Source organism: Triturus cristatus, chromosome 1_2, assembly GCF_964204655.1.
Source record: "Triturus cristatus chromosome 1_2, aTriCri1.1, whole genome shotgun sequence".
NCBI classification, from domain to species: domain Eukaryota; kingdom Metazoa; phylum Chordata; class Amphibia; order Caudata; family Salamandridae; genus Triturus; species Triturus cristatus.
Window position 1 is genome coordinate 100011430 of NC_140580.1, and position 27620 is coordinate 100039049.

The 27620-nt window shown below is 42.8% G+C and overlaps 1 protein-coding gene across 1 annotated transcript in view; it reads right to left on the bottom strand.

Moving 5' to 3' along the window:
* GRK5 (G protein-coupled receptor kinase 5) overlaps positions 1 to 27620 on the bottom strand; it is a 481725-nt gene that overhangs the window by 35802 nt on the left and 418303 nt on the right. The window contains exons 10-12 of the mRNA XM_085602911.1: positions 22455 to 22492; positions 20179 to 20268; positions 19748 to 19956 (exon numbers count right to left, since the gene is read on the bottom strand). Coding sequence (XP_085459037.1) covers positions 19748 to 19956; positions 20179 to 20268; positions 22455 to 22492 — 337 coding nt within the window. The remainder of the gene's footprint in view (positions 1 to 19747; positions 19957 to 20178; positions 20269 to 22454; positions 22493 to 27620) is intronic.

Sequence of the window (27620 nt, forward strand, 5' to 3'; positions counted from 1 at the left end):
CCTCTTTGGAGAGAAGAGGCACTAGGGGAGGTCACCAAGCTGACAGGCTTCAATAGCTGGGAGCCAATAGGAATTACCCAGATGGGGGGATTTTGTGAGGAGGGAGGAGCTAAAATCATTTTATGACCTTTATGAAGAATTCAATCTCTCCCACACACGGTATTACAAATACACGCAGCTCAGGAATGCAATGTGGGCAGGAAGGATTGATTGGACAGAACTACAAGATTATGCCCTTGGAAAACAGAGTGCTCATGGAAAACATGGAGACAAAAGCAGTGTCCGTGATACATAGGATGTTTCTTAGTAATAAACCAAGCAATCTCCAGAAACTGAGGTCAAACTGGGAAGGCATCTAGATGAGATGGAGGACACTGACTGGGAGGCAGCACTCATGCATCTGAGGGAGGTGGCAATAAAATCACGGTTGCAACGGATTCAGCTTAAAATCCTATGTAGCGTATGCTATGATAGAGTAAACTATAGAAGGTGGGAAAAGTTAAAACCCTCATGTCTATTAGGTGCAGCAGGGCAGAGGGTACTTTCTTTCATATGCTTTGGGGACCTCAGGACATACAAGTTTACTGGAAGGAAATACTTGAGGAATTCTCTTCTGTACTGGGCCAGGGCATTTTAGGTACTCTGCCGTTTGTTGGGCTTGGGATTCCTTGTGAGGTGGATCTGCCGCGAGCTCCATGATGTTATGCCTTCTGGGATTTGTGGTATCAAAAAGACATTGTCAAGAACTGGGGGTCTCAGCAGTGACCCAATAAACAGCAATCGCTGGTTCGTAAGGATGTGTAAGATAGCAGAGAAAGTGGTCTATGAGGGGCAAGGCTGCCCCAGAACCTTTCACAGGGTATGGGGGAGATAGTGAGCTTACTACAATATAGACACTCAAGAGGGGAGCGAACCTAATGGGCAATGTACTGCTGCTCTTGCATTGAACCGAGATTGATGAAACAAACTGCTTATTTTGTGTTTGAGAGAAAAAGATAGTCTGTGGTCCAAAGTGATGCTGTGTGCTGGTAGCGCAATTGTTCGTTTACTTGAAAATATTAAAATAAAAACAAAATTAAAAGGAGCACATACAAAAATCTGGAAAATCCCACACATGGCAAATTATCACCACACTGGGGATGTATCAAACAGTGCACCACCATGTGCTGCACAGTGCACCATCACCCACTATGCCATGTACCCCCATAAACTGCATAATGCACCACCACACATAGTACAGTGCACCGCCACCCTTAACACATTGAGTTACAACCTGAAGCATATTGCAACACCATCCTCAGAACAGTGCACCATCACCTGCAGCAAAATGCACCACCAACCACAGTGTAGTGTTGGTTAGGGTTCAGGTGCAGACATTTAGTAGTAAACCAGGAAAGGTTTGGTCTCACAGAACAGCGCCTGCCTCAGGCATCTAGCCTCACTAACATGTGCCAAACAAACCAACCTGGGGTCTGGAGCAGGAACCTGGATAGAGCTGACCTGGAAGAGGTTGTCAAAAATGTCAATATTTGAAAGGTTATTAGGATGCTAAGCATGCTGCCCTGGGCTGCCCTCTCCAGAGCAAAGGGCAGTAAGCTAGCAACTGCAGCTCATGTTGTCAAGTGTGGAAAAGCAGCATACATGGAAAAGGAGAGAGCAGCAAACAAATGTAATATAAAACATCATTCTGCTCAAGAAGAGTAGACAAAGCTGTGTGATTGGCAGGGTAAACCTGGCCTGAGAAAGGCTTTGCAACAGGTATCAAACTAGACGGACTGCAAGTGTCTATCCATGGCTGTGATATCAGAGCAACAAGCAAAACGGTGTTCTCCATGATATGTCACAGGGCACAGTAATGTTCTGCATGTGTGATGGCTGCAAGTAAAATGTGTTTGGCAGTGGGGATTATGGTGTGGGGTGGCTGCAGGCTTTGCAAAAGTGATTTAGTGCTCATACACAAAAAAAACACTGTACTTGGAACTGTGCTTGGAACTTTGGGCTATATTTCAGCAAGATAGAAGGAAGTAGATGTTTCTCTAGTAGTAAAGACCTATTTCTACATTCCATATCGAAAGAGCATATCCCAGCAAGGTTAATTCAGACTTGCATTCTTTCCTGGATGATAAAATCAGTGCAATTGAGTTTTGGAATGACTTGTTGCTTGTATTTGATAGATGAAGCAGTTAGTGGCACGTGTGCTAGATAAAAGGCCTGTATTATTGTAGTGCAATATTTTCCATGCTCACAGTTTGATGACAACAAAGACAACTTGTTGTAAGAGAATGCCTGTGGCATGGCTTACAGATATGTTCCCCTGCTCTGAGCACCCAACTGTGTGCATATCTGGTATCCTGGCATTTTATTTTGGCCCTCTCATCATAGTAATCCAAGGGTGTGCACAGAAGCCTAAACCTGTACTCGACTATGAGTGGCCCTGGACCTGTTCTGTGGCCTGGAAGGGAGGAAGACACCGAAGTGATGTGAGTAGTGACAGGGCTGCCTTTTGAAATTCTATGAGGCCTTCTGGTCAGCAAGGAACAGCTGATTAGTCTTCCTGAGCACTGCCATTTGCTGGATGCTAAGAATGAGGGGTGGGATTGCAGACTGTTGTCAAAGGTGGCAAAGCCCATAAGTGAAGTTTGCCCTTTTGCTTTCCCAGATTACTCCTTCAGGTGGGCTGATGACAGCAGCTATGAGAAGCTCTCACCTCTCTGTGCACATGTTGTGGATGCTGCAGCAAGGAGAAAGCACAGCAGTATTTGCTGCCAAATTAATCAGTGTACACAAAGGTTGTGTCTGGCTAGCAGCCTGAAGAGGGCACTTGAAAGGAGAAACCCTCCAAACTGCTTCTGCAGTTAGAGACAGTGGATCCACACCTCCTGTATGGAAGTAGTATATAAAAGTAGGACCCACACTATACCACCTGGTTCCAGTTCCAAGTCCTTTATGAAGGACCCAGAAGCAAAATTGCTCCTTCAGGGTTGTATACAAGTGCGTCAGCATCTGTGATGCCTGCCACAGCTAAGTCAGTGCATAGAATACATCTACAAGGGGCTCTGAGTAAGCACAGAAGCCTAAAAATTAAAGACTTATCACGATAGTCTGCGACACTAGACTGCCTGTAGCATAATTTCATGTGCCCAAACTAAGCAGAGCAAATGGTGCAGACAACAAACTCACCCCTCACGTTGAAATGCGAGAGACTACGTGTTTGCGGTCTAACAGCACTATGAAGGTCCTATTGCTGCACAGAACTGGCGCGCCAGAGAGCCTACATCCATCTAAAAAATGTGGAACCAGGACTACCGAAGAGAATTAAAGAGCAGGATGAAGTCAAAGACCGGATAAAAGATCCACATCAACTGATGAAAAGATTGGTGAGTAAGAAATGGGACAATCCAGTAAAAGACGAACAAGCCAGAACACTGTCTAAAATCAAAGAAGCTGGGAACATTGTAGCCGAAAATATTTCTTACCTGGGGAGTAGTTTTAGCTGAGATGCCAGGAATAGGAAAGGCACAGTCAGAGGGTGCGACAAACTCTGGGGATGCAACTGTCAGTTAGTGAGGCTTGTAGAGGGTAGAGTGGAAGGTGGGATGGGGGTTGGGCCAAGCCCAGGCCTACTGGAAGATTGGGCCTGGTAACTGCCCACTACAAGAAGGAGGCAGAGTCCTTATCCAATAATCTGTTGGAAAGGCAGTACCCACAAAAACAAGTAGCACTATCAATGAAAAGAGCCAGGAACAATCACTGGGAGACTTTGCTAGAGGTCAAACCAAAAGAATCCTCAGTCGCATCTTTCACACCAGAATCTAATAAAATAAAGAGGGTTATCAACAAACATTGGAGGATTCTAAACACAGGATCCCTAGAGATCCCAAGACCCAGTTTTGCATTTAAATGCACCAGAAATATTAGAGCTATGCTCATTTACACCAGACCTAAACCAGCAACTACCAATGAACAGAGATCACTATGGGACCATCCCCCAGTCCAGGGCCATTACCCCTGTGGCTCATGTGGGGTGTGCACTCAAACAAAACCCACAGAGGAGTTAACTCTATCTGACTCCTTCACCTGGAAGATTACCAAACATACTAATTGTAACACAACTCGATGTGGGTATTTGATTATGTGCCCATGTAATAAAAAATACATATGCATGACGATGAGGACTATAAAGACAAGAATAACAGAACATAAGAGCAACATTCGTTGCCAAAAAACCACCACAAAATTGTACACACACTTCAAAGATTGTAAACATCCTCCAGAAAGCTTACGGTGGGTGATCCTGGAAAGTCACCCTCAGATCACACACTCCGCCCTCTTTAGGATGGAACAAAGATGGGTGCATCGTTTGGACTCAGACCATCAGGGACTGAACGATGAAATCCCTTGAGGGTCACTTGCCAATAACTGAGAAATAAGCCAAGCCTTACACAGTGTCCCCTAGCGGGGTTGATCACAATGACAGAAATCTTTGTACTGAAGGAAATGGGAGATTTCCCCACGTTTGAAAAAACTGCTCCATACTATAATGCTACTACCGCCAGATCACCTTGTCATTGATGAGGCAGCATCTATTCAACTAATGACTGCAACCTCCATGCACACATGTCAACACGCTATTTTCAAACTGATGGGTTGAGAGAAATCGAGTCGGCCTAAATCAAAACGTATACACGCACCCTAGGCTACCAGATTTAATTATTGAAAGATTAATATAACAGACTAACATTACAAACCCAGTCACACACCTCGGACTTCTATGATGAATGACTATATATATCATAGCATTCATAAATTACGGGACATTTTTGCCCCATTCTTGACCATGACATACGTCACGCCATATTGTTTCTTCGCTCCGACATATCTTTAATGAGCAGCCCAGACATTCCAAGATGGCCGACATCATTTACTAGCTTTTCAGCTGTCCTGACAAACGTCACATGACACACTCTTCCACAGGTGAAACCATTTGGCTTCCCGCCCTGGCCCCGCCTGCAGCTGTGGCTGGTATAAGAACGAGCCCACACCAAAGGACATTACCATCCCGGTTGCAGCGGTGTGGGGTAGGTCTACCACTGGGCTTCCAATTGGAGCGTTGGTGAGTATTGAAGATGCTTTGACAATCTCCCCCAGTCTTCAGCAAATGGCGGAGGTAAGCGGTATCAAGTGCTGTTCAGGTTGTGTTAAGAACTACTCAATCCCTACCGTGATTGAGATTAACCACTTTGCTTACTCCCCTGGGTCCTGGGGGATTCTTGTCTGTTCTGCAGCTCCGGGGCTTGACCGTGCTGGGCACCCCGGTAGTCTGTAGTACTATGCGATTTCCTCCCATTACTCCAGGCTAAGAGAAGCAGGGGTCTTTTAATAATACAAGGAGGAAGGGCGTTCTATCTTACTTGCCCTACCGAGTGCCACTGTCTTGTCATTGACTAACTGGGTTTCTAGGTTATTCAACAAGCAGTTTTCATACATACCAGCTAATCACTGCCCTTATTTTATCCTTATTCATTTCTTAGACACAACACTACATGTGTCTAGTATCCCGCTGTAACTGATGAGGTGTGATCTTACAAACATTAGGTGAGGTTTAGATAACTCTGATCACCACTGTTGTCACAGCCAATTCATCACTGATGCTTTGTTTTTAATTGTTGTTTTTAATTGCGAGTCACGGGTGTGCTATAATTACCACATTTATAGCACTGCATATCTATAATTTTCATGAGTGATAACTACTGGTATCACCATGAATTGATTGGGTCACCTTTTGATCACCATATAGATCTAGAATTATGAATTTAATTTATGTGTGATCACAAATGCATAACTAATGTATTATGTTTTCAAATATATTTGTTTCTTTCACAGGTTGGTCTCTATACCTGTGGGTATCGTTCCCGTAGGTACACTACATGGTAGGTAGTTTTTCAACTCACCATTAGGTGTAGATAGTTTCTCTTTTCATTTGGTCCTGAGGAAGCGCCACAGATCATTCTTGACTACTAGGCGAGAAACATGTCGACCATTTAGGAGTAGAGCGCTTTTTGACACAACAGCCAGATAATCGCCTCTACTTATCATTATTTTAACCAGGCTGGGATCCTTACAGAATAAAACTTATTTAGAGGATTCCCTCTCCTGTTTTATCTTGCACATCCACCATTACATCTACACGTACTAGGCCCCTTACACCCACGCACCTAAACGGCAAGGAACTAAAGATCTCCGATAAAGAGCCCCTTTATGGGTGCCCATCGGGTATTGCAGCGCCGACCCGAAGTGGAGCAGGCCCATATGATAATGCATGACACCTAGCTTGCTGGGAGTGTGAGGGCCCTAGTTCTGAAAGGAGGACTTGCCGCTCCTCCTTGGAGGACAACCTATCCACGTGACATCACATAAACTTTCTTACTGTGGTCTTTGACCCACTGAGGAACTTCGTACTCACTTCTTGTAGTAACTGCCCACTTTGCCCATACCTTAAACTGGCTCTGCAGCGAGCCATAGCCGAACCATTGGTTTGGCTTATCTCTATAAGCCAATCATGTAGCAGAGCCTTCAAAATATTTGCTATGTAAATTAAGCAATAAATAACATGTATAATGATGACTAAAAACAATTACTTAGTGCCACTTTAACATGTGCATTAGCTCACATCACTGCACTAACAAAGTGAAAGGTTCTAACCATGAACTTAAAAGCATTTATGAACCCTTCCTCTTGACTATGATGCCATGAGTGAACGAAGCGAACCAAATTATGGGTGCCAATTATAGCATGGCCAATGTTGGAGCAACACTACACGCTATTAAAACATGTAAAGTTATACTGTAAAGGGTCCACCTGAACTAAATCATTTGAAGGTACTCTCAAATGTTACAATCAAGCAAATTGGACACAGTGAAGTAAACTGATTTGACTAAGATCAGACAATTTGGTCAAGCAGGGAAGCTGGGATTTCAACGAAGGCTTCCTGGTAACACACAGTGCAATTAAGCCACATATTAGTAGGATATTATTTCCTCTATCCCAGAATCCCATAAGTGAGTGTTTTTGTTCTAATCTGTCAGGCACTAACATGGAGATAACATGTTATATAAATCTGATGCAATATATTTTTTAAACTACATAGCGATGGGAAGAAAGGACAGTCTTCGTATACGGATATAACTGACTTTCTCAGGCTTAAAAGGATGGTTCAATACCTCATCAATAGACTTTTATTGGATAATGGCATTGAAAGAAAGCAAGCACAACTGCTCAGCTACTCTCAGGCGGAAGCCTGAAGTCAAAATCACTGGTTGTAGACACATCCCTGTAGTAGAGCAGGTCAATACACTCAGCCGCGCAATAACCAAGCTGAATCTCAGTCATACAAGTCCCGGACAGGCTCCACACTGAAGCACACCTAACTTTCAGAAAAGCTAAAATTACGGACAGATGCCGTCCGTTGCAAGATTAATAATGGACAACGGACAATAAGCCTGATTTACAGACCGTCTGAGTAAATGAGGGATAGGTGGTGTACCTAGGTAAAGATTGTGTAACTAAAGCAAAAACAGTTGTCATATGTAAATATTACCCTCAGCCAATAAACACGATCTCTGGCTTTAGGACTGCCAAGACCATCAAAAATCATGTGAAATGTGTGGGGATGGACTAGAGTTTTCTATTTTCACCACTGGAGGAGTCTTAAAGCTTAACATTGGCTCGAGGGCCTTTAACCAGAAGTTTCTAGTCATACAATGAGTACCACTGAGTTAGGTTAACAATTAACATCAGTTATTAAGCGCCAAGATACCCTTGGGTGAACATGCGCTTTAAAAATACATATGTTATGTTTATGTTATAACCATGGTCAACCACATTAAACAAATAAGTCTACTAGGTAAGAGCAATTACCATCACCTCGAGCTGACCACAATCTATACTTGGTAACTTACGGCCCTCTTCTGGGTAGCCTCACCCAGACCATAATACTTTCAAGGCTGGCTTACGTCAACATGTAGAACATCATCCTTCCACTCTGTGAATTACAAAACGAATGCAGTCAAAACTAATGGACCAGCCCAGTGTATAGTCGCAAACTGCTCAAACCTTTGAAAAACGTCTATTGGCAGTGAGGAACGCATGTATGAAATTTAAAAGTTGCGATGTGTTTCTAAAAGTGCCCCCGTGATGCTGGAACCAGACCTCCAGATATTAGTGGGTAAATATCTTTTAAAGTCACTGATGACATTTTTTGGATGAATACTCTGATGCTGTAGCTGTACACTGCAGGTCCTTCAATCCTATGAAACACTTCTGCTAGCACGGATGGAAGATCTCAGCGTGCTACAAATTGTGGAGAAACTAAAGACCCTTTTCTTCCACTGTTTATTTTTGAGATCCCCCAAAAACTAATCTGCAGTCATATATGCTATTGAGACGGGAATGTCGTCTCATGCATGGCAAAAAGGCTTGTACTGCTACCATGATAGCCCAACTATGTCAAACTGGCATCCCTTCTTTTTGGTGGCCTTAACATCACGCAAATGTGGGGTACATGTAGAAGTCTAGACCTGGTAATGCAGTGCCCAGAACCTGTTATGTGACCCAGAGTAGCGCATATAGTGTACCCTCAGAGAGGGCATAGGAGTATTGTCCATGCCCAGGGCAGGTCATAAAGTGATGGCGGCAGCATAGCAAGTTTTTATGAATCATTAGTGTGATATACCTTTTTTTTCTGTGTCAAGCAGAGTGCGCTCTACTGAACCCATTTGTTTATAGTTACTCTGTTATGTAAACCCCAGATCCTTGCGTTGACATTCAGTGTGCATGTTGAGTGCATTAATATGCAGTGAGTGTTAGATGCATGTATGGTAGTAGGACTCTGTGTGTCGTGAGAGTCTGAGTCCTTGGACTAGTGGGATCCATTTTGGACGGCCTGGGATTTAGCATGACACTAAATGAAGCGTGCCGTGAGACTGCGTACTGGGGCCCAGTACGCAGATGGTTTAGCATTAGTTTATAAGAAGCAGAGGCTACCCGTTTATGAACCTGAAACTCCCTAATAATTATCTGCAGAGGCAATTCTTCTTTTAAAGTGATCAATTGATGCCATCGTCACATTGCTGCCATCACCATTATCTCATACTTTTTTTCATCTTTGGAGCAAATGGTTTCTACTGTTGCTTATGCTCTAACTTTGCTCAGTCCTGTTTATGATTCTTAATTGACTGTGGGCTGAAACACCATAGGCACCGTAAGCCATTAGATTTATTGAATTAAATTCATTAATGTTTTGATAATGACAATCTGTGCAAACAACAATTTTATTGTCCAATGCCTCTCGCCTTTGTCATACATACCTTGATGTCCCTTCAAACCCTCCCTCACTGTGCTATCACGTGAGCATTGAGCATAGGTGTGACAGATTAAATATTGCATACTTTGGTTTACATAATGGCTATTATCACTTATTCCCTTTAAAAAAAATAAATCCTGATGAATCACATAATTTATTGACAAATATCCCAAATATGAGTTATTCGTTGACTGTTTAACTCAGTCATTCTGCTACAAACCATCGTCCTTTTTACCCCTGGTTTAGAATGGCACAAAATGAAGTGTGGATACATCTTCCCAAGCCAAAGGAATTGAATTGGCTGCAGTCCTGTGGATGGACCTCCAGACACATTTAATGAGCTGCTTGCTAGCAAATGACCGCTGGTGAGTTCTTCCTTAGCACTGCCATTTGGTAGATGGCTGGGGTGATGAGTGGGACTGCAGTTTATGTTGTTTAAGAGGAGGACGTTTCTAGGCAGGGTCAGCCCTTTTGACTATCTTTGATTTCTGCTTCAGAAAGACTGATGACATCCAGCTACAGTGACACCACACATCTTTGTGTCCTTATTTTGGATTTTGTTTGTTAACAAAATGTTATTCAGGTTTTGAGAACACGCCGCCTTGGATGGGCTAACAAGATGAATACACATTTGACTGGCTTTACAACAGACCTGCAGCCGGAGGGGCTTGTTTTGGATACCACTGCTCGAAGACCACACCATTGCTACCAGCTGTGGGAGTTGTCACCTTGCAGAAAGGCTTTGTTTAAGGAACAGCCAGAAAATTACTTTTGAAAGAGAACCAATTGACTCAGTTTCTTAAAACTCATACAGTGAACCCACATCGTGTCCCGGGAAAATGTATATAAATTTAGGATCCAAACCACCCTACTTTCCTTCAGTTCTTCTGACCAAGGAAGGGAGGTCTCTGCTGGGTACTAGAAGGATGACTGTGACCAGGGTTGGTGTATGCATGACAGCCTTTCTACCAGAGGTGAGGGGACATCGGCTCCTCCAGCAGAAAGTGTGGATTTGAGGTGAAGGTCTGACTAAGAGATGGAAGAAGTGTGCCTGGTCCTTTACCAGGAAAGACTGTCCAGGAGGAGAAGCTGAGCATGGGGAGCAAACAGAGAAAGTGAACGACTACAAGACAGCAAAGTCAGAAGCATCCTGTGAGTTGAGTGGGTCCCCAGCTCTTCGTGAGCATGAAATACTGAAAGCAAACTGAAGTGCACATATGCTTTAAAAGTATTTTGAGTAAACTGCACCGGTGCTTAATCAGTGTCTTGTCCTGTGTTACAAACCAGGAATTATAGAGACAATGTAGCAGCTCCCTGAAGACCGCAAACACGATACAACTCAGTGTCTTTATCCCTTAACTGTGCTGTGTAGTACTGAGTTATGCTGTATGATTAAAGACCTTTCCTTTAAACGCAAAGATAAACACGGGCCTAGATATTACCTTATTGGTTTTGCTGGTTGATTCTCGAGTTCTAAACTCTTGCCCCCACTGCAATACCACCCTAAGAATGTTTTGACTGCTCCCCCCTTGCTACACTGCGAAGAAAGTGTGGAAAGTGTGTTACTGGCCCAGTTTGTAGATCCATAGTAAGATGAACCACAGCACACCAATGGCTAACAACCTCAAATACCAGATTTGGACCCGATAGGCCCCATCTGCCCTGTGGCCCTTGCATAGGTTTGAACACATGCAAACTATACATTTTTTTACTCTTCCCTCTCATTCTTTGCCTGCACCTTTCTCCACGTATTTTCCATGTCTGAAATACCCTTTGCTAGATTTTTGTAAACAGCCTTGGTCTGCAAGCAGCATGCAACTTTTGCTCATTTGAAATATTCTCAGGGCTTAAGGAACACAACTCCTTGGTTGTCTTTTGGCTCATGGAATGGACTGCATTAAACGAATTCTCAAACACTACTGACTTCTGAGTGTCAACCAAAAACTTTCATTTGTTGCAGTGGTTTACTGTGTGGCCTGATAACTTGATCTCCAATCTTTATACCGTAATTTTCACAAATTGCCTCAGATAGGGACTCTAGTAATGTAGTATGTTGTATCCTTGAGCTTTCAAATTTAGAGAAGCCTCGGCTTTCTTATTAGAGTTTCAAGGCTCTTGTGTATTTAGCTAAGGAACACTTTTCACTCTTGTCCTGGAGAGTGCTTTAAAATTCGAAATAGTCTTCCTCAAGACGTTTTTCCTCATTTATCTAGTTTGTGCTCAGGTGTTTAATAAAACCACTAAGGTTGTGTTGCAAAGACTACCTTGTATCAGATGATACGCTTTATCAGTTGCTGATTATCCTTAGAAAAAGAGGACTGTACTACAGCTTTAAAGTTTACACAAGCTCTAAAAGGGAGAACTGTACTCTCTACTTATAGTTTCAAGTTTATTTATTTATGATCGCGGAACTCCGAAGATGTTCACATAAATCAGCAACATATACGTAAAAGAAAATTTTTGTTTGCAATTAGATAGAATAAGATATTCCTCTCCAAGAAGAGATCAGAGAATCCTAATTGATATCCAAGGATCAGATAGTTTTCAATTAACAAAACAGCAGTATATCATACAGTACAAAATATTAAAGCGACCTTTGTGCCATCAATGCAAGGGTTTGAGAGATAAATATGAGAAAATAGTTTATATACCATAAAATTCCATCAAACAATAAAGGGTAAAATCGCCCACATAAAAAAAATATCAGCAGCTACACCCTATATAACTGATGCACCTTAAAATAATTAAAAAAAAATATTTGGAAAAATCAAAAATTCTATGACAGAACATTTTGTTAGGAAGCTCATAGAGAGATTCTAGTACGGCTGAGGCAGTAAGGATGGTTAGATGTAAGCATATTGGTCTCAGCCATTTCTGTTGGCACAACAACAAAGTTGGACAGATAAATAATACATGATTAAAATCTCGAGGACCGTTATTGCACAGATTGCATATTGGGGATGAACTGTACTATTTTTCCAGAAGTGGATTTAAACGGAGCATGCCCTGCCTAGACAGTAACCAAAAACGGCGCACTCCATGCAGCAAGATCCATGAGATATAAGCCTGTACTTTATCAGGCAGGAGTCAATAGCAAGATGGTTACCCTTCTTTAAAGTGCAAGCTTCCCTATCCCTAGAGAAACTTAGAGACAAAGTGGCGAGTTTTAAGATAGCCTTTAGTTGGTACGGCGACAAAGTATAAATCGAAGTCTGGTCAAATTGCAAAAAATCTATCGCTATCATAAAATTCCTATAGATTATTGACTTTTCTTTTAAGCCTTCTAAAATGTATTTACACCAATGAGTGTATCAATTGGTTGATAATCTTTGGCGTGTTTTGCAGTGGAAGATGCATACCAACATTTGACCTGTGCTGTTACGTATACCCTAAGTATTCCATAACAAAACGTATGTGTGGATAGTTTCCTCACCAGGCCATAGGGTGACTGCCAGATTGAGGCAACAGAAAAACAGAGCAGGGTTGCCTTTTCAGCCTTACCTGTGGCACAGGTATCTACCAAGACCCTTGGTACAATATATTCAGTAGAGTTGAAATTCCTCCCTTCCTCCAAGTGTATTGTATGATTGTGCTTACATGTGGTATGCATAGAGATTATGTGCCATACAAATGGTGCGGTAGCTTGTCGTTGGGGTACCTGATGAACATCGCATTGCACAATAGTTGGTACCTCGTATGCATGTTGTGTTTGTGCTAGCTATCGGTATCGTCAGTACATTTCCCATGAGGTGCCACATCTTTTTGTAGTTTTGCTACGATTCGCGGTGCGCGCTTCACTATAAGGTTACGCAACGTTGGGCACGCCGCGTATACATGTTGTGTTTGCGCTAGTTATTGGTATCGTCACTACATTTCCCATGAGGCGCTATACCTTTTTGCAGTTCTGTCACGATTCGCGGTGCGCATTGCACTGGAAGGTCACGCAACGTTAGGCACGTCCTGTTTGACTTGTTGACCTATGTTATTTAAGTACACTTCCCAGCCCGGCTCGCTGCCTCCCACCCTGCTCGGTAAATCCCGGGGCAACGACGGATAGGTAAGGGTTGATGCTTAGTTCTTTACTCTAAGTCTACGCACCCAATACATTCGGCTGCGAGATTCTGATATGGCGCTCGCATCCGTAGGAAGTGAGGCATTGATGGGAGCAATTGGTAGACTGTTAGCGACCCGCCTTATTACGACGATGAAGTGAGGTCTATGACAACAAATTTATTCTTTATTTTTGATTTAAATGCCAGTTGAGGTGTGTGTAAATCGCTACACTATCTTCAGGGGTGCTACTCGGGAAGCTGGTGATTGGGAATGGGCTGTTTACTGAGGGGGAGAGCATAACAATGAAGAGTGAAAGAATTTTGCGCTTATTTTAACGTGAAGAAGTTACTGAGACTGAATTGTGGCTTTCTCAGTTTTAAGAATACTTTTTGTTTCTATCACCCACGATTTAGAGCGGGGCCTCCTTAACCTGAGCCAGGTTCCAGGGTAGGTGAGGTGCAATCCCTGGTCACGTTGGGTAAGCATTGCGTAGATTCTTTCACAGCAATGACCAGGCACACTAATTTAATGGGCCTGTTTTAAGACAGTACTGTTGATGTTTTGAGTTGGAGTATATGTGTCAATTGTCCTTTTTCCATAGGTGATGCTCGCACCCTGTGACATAGAGGATTAGGACAACCTGAGGTCGTATATATTATCACCTTGTTTGTGTTTTTATATCTCTCCTATAATTGGGGGCACGTTTCACTATTGGAAATGTACAAACTCAATGCAGTAGCATAATTTTGTAGTACAAAGGTCCTGAAGAAAGCCGGGGGCAATATTCCTTGATGGCTGAAACATGTTGACCCTTACTTAGCAGTGACTAGTCAGCACTGCTTATTACTGTTACACCTTTTTAATCAAGGTGTGAGGAGTGAATCAAACTACATTGCAATCTTAACACAACCTTTTTTAGATCTCACAGTTTGCACTGCACTTGTTTATTATATAGACGTCACAGTTTTTCACATGTCTTTCTGACGTACTTCCATCAGCCCGAAGGAGCTATAGAGCTTCTAACTGGGGAGGCAGTCTCTATGATCAAGAGACATACCTCTGTTACAGTTGGATACCAGATGATATAAACGATCATGAGAGGTTCTTCTGCTCTCACTATCTAGCTCTTTGGAGTAGCGAGGTTGATGGTAATCCATGCTCTGCTCTGAGAACGGACGGGCTTGATTCTACACACCATACTCCTTCTTTGTCTTTTGTGCTGTCTATCGTTAGACCCCCTATTCTTTTTTGTGTGTACAGTCTAGATTTGGGGATTGGAATTTGGGCAGGTCTTTAAATATTTTTCCCTTAGACCCTTTCTTTAAGTATTATTGTTGATGTTCTTGAGCAGGTTTTTGCTGCGGGTCTTGTTCAGGACTACACTTTGTGTAGGTAGTCCCTTTGGATTTACTGTAGATTTATCTAACTACATACTTTGTACTCTTAGTGTGATTCTCTCTTTAGCATTTAGCCCTTTTACCTCACACCAGCTTTTTGTTTTTGTTTTGGTTACTACGAAATGGCAGAATTCAGTGGATTGGCATATGATGACGCAATATACCAATCCATTCTAGACAATACACCTAGCATACTTGAGGGACCTAATGCCCCCTTGTTGGATACAGGCAATGATTGGGGTAGAGTCCTCGTGCTTAAAAAATTCCACTCACGCTCTTCTATTCATGGTGCCATTATGGCAGAATATTTAAGAGCTAACTGTGCACCTCCGGGATTAATAGTGACTAATACCCCCAGGTTATTCTTGGAAGACAGGGTGTTTCTCAAGGACTGGTCTCTTATAGCGTGGCGCTGTACGTGCGACTGGCTGATTTTAATTATCAGCACAGCGAAGAGGGTTGCCGACTCCATTCTTATAGAGATACAGGCTTTAGAAACACAAATTAAAACTACCATCACTGCCACTCTATTTAAAAAGAATTTGGATGAATCCAATAAAAGCAACAAGGACTTCAAAGACTCTATTCTTCTCACTAAAATCGAAAAATTCAAAAAAGATTTGGCTAAGTTCAAGCACGAAAAAGTTTACCCTTATACTAGTGAGAACTATTCGCCTCCAGAGTTTAGGAGTAATGGGAAGAGATATGGCTCGTCCTATTCAGGTTCTAGCTCAGATGAACCCTCTAGCGACATAGACGGACCCAATGTCCAAAAACCACGCTCCAGAGGTAGAGGCAGATATACTAGACCTTACAACCAGAGGGGCTATGGTGCACCACAATTTCAACAGTGGTGGCCGCCGACTCCATGGGGTTTTCCACCGCAGCCCTTTCAGCCACCGATGACACCATACCAACCAGAATATGATAACCAGTCTTTTTTAGGGTATGGCCTTTCAAGACCCCGAGGCAGACGAAGAAATGCACAGGCCCAAGTTCATTGGGATCTAGCGTCAGGCCTACCCTCAGGTCCCCATGCCAGGACTCGGAGCAACACGAGGAAGAATTCGGTTCCATCTACGAGCAGCACAAACCCAACCTCGTAGTCAATTTGAGCAAGCGTACTCTGTCGAGAGATGAGCAGTCTGTTTTAAACAGGGGTCTTGGTTTTGTGGAGTTAACGTGGAGTTGTACGGGGTTTATAAGTGCTTTGATTAAATGCACACTGACGCTTGTCGACTAGCTAGTAGATAAACCACATCTCCCATGAGGCTTGTATCATGTAGGAGTTCTTTTAACGCTACGTGCCGGCTACAGCTAGTTTTCGCAGCGGTATATACGTTACTTCTTTGTTAGCCCAGAATCAATCTCTTCAGTGCAATCAATTGTAATTGCTTAAGGAGATATCTTTATGAAATGGCACGTTTTAGTGCGGTAGCTTGTCGTTGGGGTACCTGATGAACATCGCATTGCACAATAGTTGGTACCTCGTATGCATGTTGTGTTTGTGCTAGCTATCAGTATCGTCACTACATTTCCCATGAGGTGCCACATCTTTTTGTAGTTTTGCTACGATTCGCGGTGCGCGCTGCACTGTAAGGTTACGCAACGTTGGGCACGTCCTGTTTGACTTGTTGACCTATGTTATTTTCTGTACACCTCCCGGCCTGGCTCGCTGCCTCCCACCCTGCTCGGTAAATCCCGGGGCAACGACGGATAGGTAAGGGTTGATGCTTAGTTCTTTACTCTAAGTCTACGCACCCAATACATTTGGCTGCGAGATTCTGATATGGCGCTCGCATCCGTAGGAAGTGAGGCATTGATGGGAGCAATTGGTAGACTGTTAGCGACCCGCTTTATTACGACGATGAAGTGAGGTCTATGACAACAAATTTATTCTTTATTTTTGATTTAAATGCCAGTTGAGGTGTGTATAAATCGCTACACTATCTTCAGGGGTGCTACTCGGGAAGCTGGTGATTGGGAATGGGCTGTTTACTGAGGGGGAGAGCATAACAATGAAGAGTGAAAGCATTTTGCGCTTATTTTAACGCGAAGAAGTTACTGAGACTGAATTGTGGCTTTCTCAGTTTTAAGAATACTTTTTGTTTCTATCACCCACGATTTAGAGCGGGGCCTCCTTAACCTGAGTGAGGTTCCAGGGTAGGTGAGGTGCAATCCCTGGTCACGTTGGGTAAGCATTGCGTAGATTCTTTCACAGCAATGACCAGGCACACTAATTTAATGGGCCTGTTTTAAGACAGTACTGTTGATGTTTTGAGTTGGAGTATATGTGTCAATTGTCCTTTTTCCATAAGTGATGCTCGCACCCTGTGACATAGAGGATTAGGACAACCTGAGGTCGTATATATTATCACCTTGTTTGTGTTTTTATATTTCTCCTATAAGTGGGGGCACGTTTCACTATTGGAAATGTACAAACTCAATGCAGTAGCATAATTTTGTAGTACAAAGGTCCTGAAGAAAGCCGGGGGCAATATTCCTTGATGGCTGAAACATGTCGACCCTTACTTAGCAGTGACTAGTCAGCACTGCTTATTACTTTGTTACACCTTTTTAATCAAGGTGTGAGGAGTGAATCAAACTACATTGCACTCTTAACACAACCTTTTTTAGATCTCACAGTTTGCACTGCACTTGTTTATTATATAGACGTCACAGTTTTTCACGTGTCTTTCTGACGTACTTCCATCAGCCCGAAGGAGCTATAGAGCTTCTAACTGGGGAGGCAGTCTCTATGATCAAGAGACATACCTCTGTTACAGTTGGATACCAGATGATATAAACGATCATGAGAGGTTCTTCTGCTCTCACTATCTAGCTCTTTGGAGTAGCGAGGTTGATGGTATTCCATGCTCTGCTCTGAGAACGGACGGGCTTGATTCTACACACCATACTCCTTCTTTGTCTTTTGTGCTGTCTATCGTTAGACCCCCTATTCTTTTTTGTGTGTACAGTCTAGATTTGGGGATTGGAATTTGGGCAGGTCTTTAAATATTTTTCCCTTAGACCCTTTCTTTAAGTATTATTGTTGATGTACACTGCAAGGACATATTCTATGTCACACAACATGGTGGTTCCTGAATCAAGGCTAAAAGTTTAAGGCCATTTCGTCTTCCCCACCTTTGGAGCAGCAGCTGGGTTAGCCTTTATCTGGTTTCTGCGCGCAGCACAGAACATTACCCTATGGTGCCAGTAATTTGTGCTTCTTTGGGAATTTCAAAGGCAGTTTGTAGCTCTATCTCAGAGGATGGCATGCTTCTCCTTTCCCTGATGCTGTGAAAGGAGAAATTTGATGTTTCCGCCCCTGCTTAGAAGAGAAGGAGGAAGGACATCCTGAAAAGGACTAACCATACTACGGATCAGTGACTGATGGGTACGTGGGCGATGCACTGAAAGAGCTTGCCCAAAAGTCAAAACAATATGCAGTCCAACTGACCTGGACTAAACCAGAGGCCCAGAAGAATCACTTAAATCACTAGCGCTTCAAGGATGTGCTGGAAGCACAAAAAGACTGAGTCTGATGGTGATCCTGCAATGGTCCCTATCTGTCCCTTGGAATGCCACCAGACATTAGCAGTAGGCAGACCATGGTCCACTAGTGTCCAGAAATGTGTTGCGGCAAAAAGTTACCAGAACATCCTTTTGACTGTAGCCTACTCCACTGCCCAAGACAAATGGGATAGTTTTCCCTTTCACTCTAGATCAATTTTTTGTCCTTTGGCAGAAATGGGGCCATCCTTCTGTGACCAACATTTCCCAAGTTTATAAAATTGCAAGGTTTGGAAGCATCCCTACCATAAACTATGGGCTTCTATATTGCTGCTAGCTACCAACCAGTCCAGTAGTTGCCTCCATCACCAGGGACGCACGTTAAGCTGCTTATAAGACACAGGCCCTCAAATAGTGTGTCAGCCTTTGGTGGCTGGGAGGTCCTAAACCATCTCCGGCACTCTGTATTTTAGCTGGAGATCATAACGAGTCAGACCCTGGTACACCCCTCACCCAATATTACAGAACTAGAGTCTTGAGGGCCCGGTACAACGAACACTGTAGTAAATAGAAATTGAAATGGTGTTCAGCTAGCACTGAAGTCAGGGTATATTGATCGTAACTCCAAATGGCACTTTAATACATTATGTCTGGCACCCACACAATTTCCTGAGATTCTGAAAATCCAAGCATAGTAAACCCAAGGAGCCTCAAGAGGATCCCTGGATAATAGTCCCTTATCAATCTCTTTTCATAGATAAACAACTATAAAACCCCCATAAATGCCAGTCTAATCATTGGGTCTATACCCTGGCACAAGATAGTGGTCTAACCCGCTTTTTTAAAATCTGTTTTAATTTAGATTATTCTACATTTTGCCACTGTTAAAAAAGGCACACATGCTTTTAAAGAGATAGTCTTGACTGGACAGTGAACTTTATTGAGGGTGGTTACTTTGCTTCATACTGTACCCGAGTTCCAAACCCTTCTCACATTGTTTTGTAAGCCTTGACTGCTGAACCACCCGTTTGGAGAGTCAGAGCCAAATCTGATACTTGACGTCGAGTGCGCAGAGCAGTGCAATAGTACCCATGAACCTGGGCCCTACATTCTTCCAATATTTAGCAAACCAGTCATTCTTTAACTGCTATGGAACCGCTGGGGGTGAGTATTCACTCTAAACAAAAAATAAATATGTTGTAAATGACACTCTTATGCCCAGTTACCACCAACTTACTGAAGATCTGGAGAAAAGTCATGACGCCAAAGCCATGCTAACCCTTCCTGAGGAACCCGAAATTCTAAGCTCATAAACCATCATTAAACCTCAATTCCTTTCTGTTTTCATATTAAGACATTACCTGGGCAGCCCATCTCTGTTTTTTCTAGTCTCCACACAAACCATAAAGTCAACAGTCCTTACCATTTTACAGATTGACTCTGCCTCTTCAGAAAACTTTTCAGAGTACACCTCGTCGGTCTCAAGGACTCGTCGGTCCACCTCCTCTCGCTTTACCTTCTCCTTCCTCCCACGGAAAGGACACTGCCCCGCAATCATTTCGTAGATCAGACAACCCAGCCCCCAGTAGTCAGGGCTGAATGTGTACTTCTGGTTATTTAGGACTTCCGGAGCTAGGAAAAAAGCAAAATAAAATCCAGTATCCAAGATAGGGTGAGTTTCAAAACTAGAATGCTATCGCTTTGATGGCTCATTCTCTATTGGTAATCAAAGAAGAGAGAACGTTGGCTGTGGAATTACTTTAGAAGACTTGCCGTAAGCTCTACAGAGAAGCCAGCATTCTATTTAAGTCACATTGAGCAATATAGTTAAGTGTAGGGCAAGGTAGCACTTACCCATATAGCCCACCGTCCCAACACGCCCACGGATGGCTTCACCCTCTGGGATCTTCACCGCCAGGCCCAGATCTGAGATCCGAATATGCCCTACAGAAGAAATATCAGAAGGTCCATAAGGGAGTGACTGAAGAATATGCCATAAGCAAAAGATATTAGAATCACCATTGAAGACCACTGTGATGGCCCACATTAGTACAGAGTACTTTGTCTTTAGGGGCAGTGTCATGGGGAAACATAAGACCCACATACTTAGAAAGCTGGCAGAGCTCAAAGAAGCAAAATATACAGCCCACAAAATGGCAAATTACTGATTCCTGACGGTATACATTGATGTCAACAACAAATGTTCCTTTTCAGTTCGATTTCTCTCTGTATTTTTGAATAGGCAAAGCCTAAATCTTTTGAATGAAAAAAAAATTCTGAGGCTGAGTTTTAGGATCCAGACATATGCTCACTTGTTAGACAATATCTGGGATGGGCAGCACGCACAAAATGACAACAGCTGTTTAAGTCTAAGTGGAAGGGCTCCAGAAACTGAAGTGTAATGGTACCCTGGAGAGATCCTTTAAAAGCCTCAACACTAGTGTTTAGTCCTCCTGGAGGACGGGAATCATACCCATTGTCCACAAAGTACACCTACACCAAATGAGATAAACTTTTTGCTACAAGTCTAATCTTCAGCAAATGAGACACATAAGGAATGTAAATGCGCGTCAATGTATGTATGTATATAGTATTTCTTTGTGTATACATGTTTTCTATGTCTATGACAGAAAAGTAAAAAAATGTGTTGCATTTGCACTTTAAATACCGGGTCTGCACGGATGTGTGGTCAGGTGACCAAGGCTGCTGTGACGGCCGAAACCCGTCCTGACATCCGTTATGGGGATTGTAAATAAATAAAACTGCTGGCACGACAAGAGGTCTGCGCTCGTGATTTCCTCCCAGGAAGTGTGCTTACGAGTGGTTAAGCAATGTATGTATGTATGTACAAGCACTTATAAAGCATGAACCTTGAAGCGAACACTGTTCTTTGAGGCAGTGACAGCTCCTCTGCTATGGTGGAGGAGCGTCGCCCCACTGCTTCTGAGCAGTGTAAAGGAAATATAAAAAGATTATACCTTTAAATTATTATTATTTTATGTTTCCTATGCGGGAGAGCGGGGCTGCTCTGCTCACGGACCAGGGCAGAGGAGGAGTGGTCTGCTCACTCCTTAGTGTGCAATGACTGTTTGGTCGGCCCCCCAAACCAGTTGTTCGCACTTTCCCTGTTCTCAATGCAGGCTGCATTACAGCCTGCGTGGAGAACAATCCTAGGCCCCCATTTCCTGGTTGAGCGTTGAACCAGGATGCTCAAAACCAATCACAACGCTGCATTGTAGCATTGTGATTGGTCAGTGGGAGCCTGGCTGTTTTTCCTGGCTTCCTGTCCCACAAGGAGAGCAGGAGCAAGGAGCAGAGACGTGAGACCCGGCAGTAAGGTAAGTGTATACATTTTATTTTTTTGTTTTACATTGCGCAACCTCGCTTCCCCCCTCCCCCCCACCTTGCCACTCATGAGTCATGCCGGCTGCCACTGCTTTGAGGCATCAAGGTGTAAGATGATGAAGAAAAGATGGCTGTGACTAAATACAAAGCCAGGATAGAGTAGCAGTTTGTAAAGGCTTAATCTCCCAGGGGAAGGGTGTTGCAGGCCTCTCTAAGTTTATTAGTGGCTCCTTGAAGAGCTGAGGCTTCAGAGCTCCAGTGATCTGCAGAAACAATGGGGGCCAACTCTTGCGTGTCCTGGATGTTGTTCCATGTTCCAGATGCATAAATTGAGAAGGATAAGAGCTATGGTACTCTCCTTTCACAATTGATAAATGGTATAAAACACTTCTTCCCAATAAATGATATCTGCTGCCTGCACCAGCAGGCAATTATTTTAAGCCCTCATCTGGATGCTTCAAAAACCAAAGTGGTGATGGAAGCAGGCTATAGATTCCTGAACATAAAACGAGAAAGAAAGCAAAAGAAAAAGGTGGCAACAGTACATGATAAGCAAAAGAAAAGCTATTGACACACCCAAAAGGTTTATATTTAGGGAGCAGCCAGGCAAGAGGCAGACTGAAGTAGGCTGGTCGTCCCTATCTGTCATGACGTGTGCTTCTAGCCCTGGTCCACCCGAAGAAATACCTGTATGAGCCACTCTTTGCTGATAAAACCTTAGAACTAACACAGTCAAGTGAAGTCAGTACAGGGGATTTAAATCCCAATGCCTATCACACACTTACCATAGTCATCCAACAGGATATTCTCTGGCTTCAAATCCCTGTAATCGAAAGAGGCAGCGGTGAGTGTCAATGCACTGTCAATCATGAGCATTGCATAAGGTCTGGACCAAGACTGCCAGAGGGAGACCTGCACAAACATGCATCTTTGACCCTGTGGTGGCACAGCTACTCACCCGCTCTGACTCGTCCACCACCACCTGCCGCGTACACCAGAATGGAGTCTCATCAGAGGAGCAACAGTGTCCATAGTGGAACTGCCCGCCCGGCCTTGCACACCCCCAGATCAATGGCTCCATTCAATTTCTGTAGATTCTCATATTATTGACTTCACAAGCTTCATCCAGACTGGCAAAGAATGCGCACGAATGAATAACGGCTACTTACGTTGTCAGTGTACATATAACAATTGTCCAAAGCAAGTCCCGCCACTCGGGATGTAAGATATGACGTAGTTAACCATTAACCGCTGACCTAATTGTTAACGGTTTGAAGCTAACATTTCAATACATTGAGAAAATAATTTTGAGGATCTGTAATACACGTGTGGCACATGTGACCTTAGAACAGATTCACTGCAGCAAAAGGAGACTTTTATGCGAGATTCAACCTAACTGAGTCTAAGGTGACTGGAGGTACAATAAACTTTAAACATAAAAACAATTCACAATTAATCAGTATTGTAATAGTATTAATATAATAATGTCAAATTACATTAGTACCCAACCAGCCACTATATACAACGTTTTGTGGTTACTTTCAGATTTCTGCAACATATTTTAACTCCCGCTCCCATGACAAAGCCAGGATATGAAACCCTTGCTTGCGGTTCCGGGTACATGCCCTTTGTAAACGCAGCTTCACTGAACCTGCACTTCCTTACCCCTCACTCAAGACGTTACCTGTAAAATGAGCTGGATTTGCTGAGGTGAAGTTGTGAAAAGACTTTGAAACATACGCTAACTTTCCTTCTTTTTTGTTTGGCTTTCTTTATTTTTCTTGCTCTTTCGTTAGACCGAAGTCCCAACTCCATTTGAAAGAGATGCCGTTTTGCCTTCTAGGTGTGCTAAGGGGGACAGTTAATGAGTGAGGATCGGATTTTTAATAGATGAGAATGTTTTTAAAGTTTGTGAAGTGGTTTTAGATAAGATTGCATTTTTATCCATTTATCTAGATTTCATAATGTACTGCATTTCAACTGCGTTTGGACAGTTTCCTATTGTTCTTGGTAAACGCCCCTTCAAGCTTACCACAGTTCGCTTTGCTGTGTTTTATAATAACATAATAACCTAAACTACTATATGGGACTAACTTCAGAATACTGAGAAGGATGTAGCCAGCCTGTCACACTGGTAATACTTTTTGGGTGGTCGATGGATTGGGCGGTTACTAAAGTAATTTGGCTTGCATGGTCTACATTTGTGCCTGTTAAAATGGCAACATATTTGTCCACAGGTAAAAAAACACAAAAGAGGAATGGATCAATGTAACAGACTCTGAATTCTAGAAAAACAGGCAATCTTTTCGGGGCACCCGGCACGTGAACAGGGTTCATATAGTCTCCTACTCCATGACTATTAGGTCATTAAAAGCTGTTTGGCGGGGTCCCCTCTGTGGATAATGGGTTGACAGTGTCCATGAGCCAAGTTTTCCTGTGATGTTGACTCACATCACTCTTCTTAAAAGTGGTCCACATGATAGGGTCGGGCAAAACTATTTGCTAAACTACCAACAGACCCCAATGGGGTAAGTTTTAGTGCACCTGCTAAGTCAAGTTTGCTTTGAAAAATTGCCAAAATCCACGCTAAGTGTAGATTGGAAAAGAGGCTGAATTTTATACCCGCCCACAGAGAACCACTTTTTTTCAGGCTGCCTGTGCCTCATTGGACCACAGAACTATATACAATAGCTCCGGGAGCTCAAAGCATTCCTTATCTGCTCTATGCACACAAGCTTACTCTCACTTGTTGGACTCCAGACAACCAAAAATAAAAAACTCAAACAGCAGTTTTAATAAGCAGTTTAACTAGACACCTTTCAGCCAATCAAAACGGGAGGACAGACACTCAGGCTGATCATGGCCCCCCCCTATCTCATCAAAGGCTGTTTGTGACTAGGCGGGTAGGGTGTGAAGTTTTTTTCATTTTATGGCCTACTATAAGATAGGCCTACTGTTGTTATCAGTCTTTTTTTATGGTTGGATGGTGACCCTGGGAATGATAATGGCATTTGTTGAATCATTATTGTATTCTCTGGGCAGAAAAGAAAAAATCACCCATACATATGACAAAATCAATTTTCCAAGCTCTTACAACCATATCAAAAATCAGAGAAGAACAGATGTGGTATAATAAATGAATGAGTCCAAAGACAAGCCCGGTATTAATAGTTCCTCACTCCAGAAATAACGTTGTCTCCCTTCTCCTTGGAGATGGCCCCTCTATAGATAGAGACTGTACCCCTCATACATTCTTTGCCCTGAGGATGGAGAATCGTCAACAAGAAGTGTTTAGTAGCGTGCTGAACAGTCACACTTAAACCCAGTTCAACTCCCACAGGTAACAATGAAGCTCATTTCAACAGCAGTTTTAGAATCTCGACTGAAGTTGGGACATTGAGTAACATAACTGTCCAATAATTAATGGAGCCTGGCCCCTCCATGTGAGCAAGGTCCATAACCTCTGGGGTTTTTGAAACTGCGAATACAAAAGAGTATATATAACTTCAATGTGCTCAGTAAATTCAAAGCGGTTTGCAAGAAAACGAATGAGTTGTGATTAGAAAAACATGCTGTATCCAGAAGTGCACTCTTGATTGACCAGGAAACCTGTTCTGATGAAGAAGGCTACTGTTTGAATACTGAGAAGCCTGTTTGGCATCAAACACATCACCTCTGCTGTTCGGTGTTTGGAAAGACCGTAGGGGTGATGGTCTGCAGTCTATTGCTTCTTTTTACCTGCAGATCTTGTTGAGTTCCCCGCCCTCCCACACAGTGGTCCTCAGTTTTTCAATTTAGAATTACAGAGTTATTTGATTCTAATTTATGAGATACAGGATCAGACTACATCACCTATTGGAAGAAAACCCCCTCCTCCATTCTTTTGGATGCCTGTCAAGTTGCTCTCAGTTTTCCTTTACGTAACATGTTTTTACTGGGGAAAAAAACCATCACATTGTAGTGCGTTTTCACTCTGAAATGTAATTTTTGCGACAGGCACCACTGTCATACTAAGTTGTGGTGTTCTGGTCTTGGTCACGTTGCCTCCATTTCAATCTTCTTTCACACCTGTTCACTGTACGGTTCTTCCCTTAACCACACTCTCTTTAACATCATCCCGGCTCCTCTTGCCCCCTTATTCTATCGCTCCAGTTTAGCTTCTACGTCTATGCCCGCATTCTGCAATTTATTTAGCATCTCAGAGATTTCTAGATCCGTCCACCCCAATTCAAGGATTGAGTGAGAGCAGTTGCATCAAGGATGAACGCCAACACCTGGTATCTCAGTCTGATAAAATGGGGATTCTTGTGTTTGGCAGCAGTCCTCCTGGTGGCCTGCGGATCTTGGCCCTCCACCTCCTCCTGCTGGAGCAGTGCACAATTTGGGGTCCATCTTTGACACTCAACTCTCATTCACTGTTCATGTCAACAAACTTAGTAATAATTAATTCTTGCTCATCCACGTAAGTTCCTCGCCGCCCTGCCAGGATACTCTGAACTGTTGCCCAGTCTAACATTTTATTGTGTCTCGAGTATTTTAACACCTTTTATCGTAGCCTTCCTGCTTACTCTATTATGAAACTACGAAGCATACAAAACGTAGCAGATTACATAATCCAAGGACACAACAGATGTACCAGAATAACGACATACCTTAAATCTCTGAATTGGCTACACATTCACAAACAGGGAGTTTTTAAAACTCTTTGTTTGGATCAATAAGCCATTTTCACTTCCGCCTCTCACAATATGTCTGCCCTCTTCAGTCATTATTCTGCATACAGAACACTGCACTCGAGTTCTGCTGATCTCTTACAAATTCCTAGATTTCTTAAAACCTAGTCTGGCGGCCGGATCTTTTCAGTCATTGCCACTAAATCCTGGAATGATCTCCTGGTCAATTTTCGTTCCATCAGTTGGCTTAGCTTTTTTGTTTGCAAACAACTGAAAACTCCTCTTTTCTCCATTTAATCCTGCTTGTTTACAGAGGTCACCAGTTAGCGCCATGACATCCTATTCTTGGGTGTCAGCGTAGTCTGTATATCATCAAATCAATCAATCAGTGTTACGTAGACAGGAGGACCTGAACAGACCCCAAATCCCAGAAAAGACATCACAGCAGCCGCCAAGCACAAAACAAAAGTCAGGGCTACAATTTTGTTATAAAAGAAGCTAAGGTCCTTATGAAATTCCAAATTTGCTATTCCCAAATAGCGAATCCGTATAAATCGCTATTTGGTAATTGCAAAAAGGAATGTATGTAATTTGTGATTTCCTAATAACAATTCCTACGGATTTCCAATCGCTATTAGGAAATCGCTAAATTGCGATTTCCTAAAATTGGAAATTGCACAATATACACATATGGGCCTAAACCCCTGAAAGAGAACAATAGAATAACTGGATGATTACAGCACAGCTCCAAATATTGACCAATGTCTCAAAACAAATTTCATTCTAAATATTGACAAAATTACTGAGCACTATTTGCATTTAAATGTACATACAGCAAAGAGCACGTTGTGCTACAGTTTTTTTCGTTTCAAACTAGAAATAAACATTATGGAATTCCATATTTTTTTTAAAACACGGTAAGTGTAAGTGTATTACTTATAAAAGACTGGATCTCTTTGACTTGGGGACCACATTTATAGAGCATCCAGGCTACACAAATCACAATTCCAGGCACTGTAAAGCATCTTCTGGAGGAGTTTTAGAGCTACTGCCAGATTCTTCTACGGAAATCAGGCTGGTTTTTAACGTGTAAAGACACACTGTAAGGGTAATATGGAAGGTATGGGTGATTGCACTCATTTGTGCATGCGACAGGCAATGCTTGTGGTAATATCAGGGAACTCAACAGAAAAAACAAACATTGTCAATGCCAATAGGTCTGGCTTTATAAGAATGTTCTACGGCAATGTAAAAAGCATTACAATTACATACCTTGGG